Source organism: Peromyscus eremicus, chromosome 12 (assembly GCF_949786415.1).
Source record: "Peromyscus eremicus chromosome 12, PerEre_H2_v1, whole genome shotgun sequence".
Lineage (NCBI taxonomy): Eukaryota > Metazoa > Chordata > Mammalia > Rodentia > Cricetidae > Peromyscus > Peromyscus eremicus.
In genome coordinates, this window is record NC_081428.1 from 19,166,729 (window position 1) to 19,169,224 (window position 2,496).

Below are 2,496 nucleotides of genomic sequence, written 5' to 3' on the forward strand. Positions count from 1 at the left end.
TGATTTATTTTGGGAATTAAGATCTCTCTCTGGACTGGAACTTGTCAAGTAGCCTGGACTGGCCAGCCAGTGATCAGGGGATCTGTCTTTTCCCACCTTTCCAACACCAGGATTACAAGATTGTGCAACTAAACACATTTTTTTTTAAAAAAATAGAATCTATACGTTAGTAGAATTGAAGTCTTCATGCTTACAAGAACACTATTGACTGAGTTGACTTGCTTCAGCCCTGCTGCTGTTTGTTCAACATGTATGTCTCTATTAGCCAGTTTGCTGTTACTAAAGTGAAATACTTGACGCGTGGTATATATGAAGTAAAGAGAAGTTTAGTTAGCTCACAGTTACAGAAGTTCAAGTTCAACATGGGTGATCCTGTCCCTGGATAGGTGAATACACTGTGTGACAATGGTTGGGCACCAGATAGAAGGAACAGTCACGTCTCAAGCCATGGGTAGAAAGAGAGATTGTGTCCTACAATCTCTGGGGCACTTAACAGGAACTAGAGCTGGTTAAGCTTTTAGGTTTTTGAGCAGCAGTTCAGCTGAAATCCATTTGGATGAGGACTCAGAGGCTTCCAGTCTGAGGAAACAGGGTCAGCTGAGGAATTGGTGAGGCGAAGAAGTTGTGGCTTGTTCTGCTTCTCTGATCTCCCAGCATTCACCCCAATACCTGGCTTCAGGTTTGATTTTATTAATAAGACCTTTTAAGATTCGTGCTACACCTATTAGCATCACCATGGGGACTGATACCTTAACATACAGGCCTTTGGGGAAAAACTCCCCACATCTAAACCATAACAAAGCACCACCCCTCTATGTTGCTATTACCTCTTTGTTTTTGTTGTTTAATCGGTGCTGTATTCCCAACTGTCTTAAGTCCATATTCTGAGATGGGGATTGGGTAAGACAGCTTCTACATAACCCCAACTTTGGGCTTTCACTGTATCTTCCCCTCCATCCATTAAGGAGTCATCAAATGGGGGCAATTCTTGGGTAAGGCACCATCACCTCCAGTGGCCAGCGATTGTGGGAATAAATGCTTGAATGTCAAGTGGGACCTGGGATGCTCACCACTGCTTGTGGCGATTAACCAGCTCACTCAAAGGTGTCATTGTTCATCATACTAGTTCTTACTTTCTTTTTTCCAAGCTTCTACATTTCGCTTACATGATTTAAGTATAAAAATAAGAATAGTTAGGACAGTGTAGTCATTTTTCTACATTTTACCCAATTTAAAATTCAATTCTTTATTTTGAAGTGATTTGTTCCAAATTAAATTAAAAATTCTTTTTTTCTCCAGCATTGGGAAAATATAATATCAGATTAATAGGTTGTTTTCTTAGCAACTATATTGAGGTGTGATTCCTGCAGAAACAGATTTTAAATAAACTTGCTGCTTCTTAGCACTCAGTCTCATTATGCTGAAAGGTTACTATGCACTTCATTTTGGGGCACGAATACATGAATACCACCCTACCTAGCTGGCCTGGAACTTGGTGTGTAGACTTAGCTGGCCTTGACCTCATAAAAATCTGTCCACTTCTGCCTCCTGAGTGCTGAGATGAAAGGTTTATACCACTATGCCCAGTCTATGAGGTTTTTTTTTTTTTTTTTTTTTTTTTTTTGTAAGAATTAATTGCATGATCAAAAAATACATACAGGCCATCTTGCGTCCCTGCGTGTGTGCACCTTATCTCAGCTGGTCTGGCTGAGACCCCCTGAGTGCGAACCCTAGTCCCCCACTTGGCCTCATTTCCACTCTGACAAGAAGAAACAACCATGAACCAGGAGAAACTGGCCAAACTCCAGCCACAAGTGCGCATCGGTGGGAAAGGCACTGCTGGCAGAAAGAAGAAGGTGGTTCACAGAACAGCCACAGCAGATGACAAAACACTGCAGTTCTCCTTAAAGAAGTTAGGAGTGAACACTATCTCTGGTATTGAAGAGGTGAACATGTTTACAAACCAAGGAACCATGGTCCATTTTAACAACCCTGAAGTTCAGGCGTCTCTGGCAGCAAACACCTTCACCTTTACAGGGCACGCTGAGACAAAGCAGCTGACAGAAATGCTTCCCAGCATCCTAAACCAGCTCGGGGCGGACAGTCTGACTAGTCTAAGGAGACTGGCTGAAGCTCTGCCCCAACAATCTGTGGATGGAAAAGCGCCACTTGTTACTGGAGAGGATGATGATGATGATGAAGTCCCAGATCTGGTGGGGAATTTTGATGAGGCGTCTAAGAACAAGGCACACTAAACTGAGGCGACTTCTGAAGACAGTGGCGCCTGCAGAAGTTACAGGAGCTGCTATTTTATATCATGACTGCTTTTTAAAATTCTTTTGTTTATGGATCTGATAAAACCTAGATCACTAATATTTTTAAGCCTGAGCCCCTTGGAGACTGCAGCTCTTTCAGTTTTTGCTTAAACACAGTTCATTCTTCGCAGCAAATTAGGCTGAAGAAGCCTGGGAATAAAGTTTGGAAAAGGGTTAATTA

At 42.2% G+C, this 2,496-nt stretch overlaps 1 protein-coding gene across 2 annotated transcripts; it reads left to right on the plus strand.

Annotated features, from left to right (window-relative positions):
- Positions 1-1,772: 1,772 nt before the first annotated feature.
- On the plus strand, positions 1,773-2,255 carry LOC131922712 (transcription factor BTF3-like). 2 transcript variants are annotated; one of them, XM_059277551.1, is made up of 2 exons: positions 1,779-1,833; positions 1,945-2,255. In XM_059277551.1, exons 1-2 carry the CDS (start codon positions 1,779-1,781, stop codon positions 2,253-2,255), a joined length of 366 nt encoding a protein of 121 aa, XP_059133534.1. The 2 variants fall into 2 exon arrangements, with proteins under 2 accessions (XP_059133535.1, XP_059133534.1); XM_059277552.1 differs by having other exon boundaries at positions 1,773-2,255.
- Positions 2,256-2,496: the final 241 nt, after the last annotated feature.

What these genes read in the sequence shown, in the direction of transcription:
- LOC131922712 (XM_059277552.1), top strand. Translation starts at nt 1,779, where the DNA reads ATGAACCAGGAGAAACTGGCCAAACTCCAGCCACAAGTGCGCATCGGT.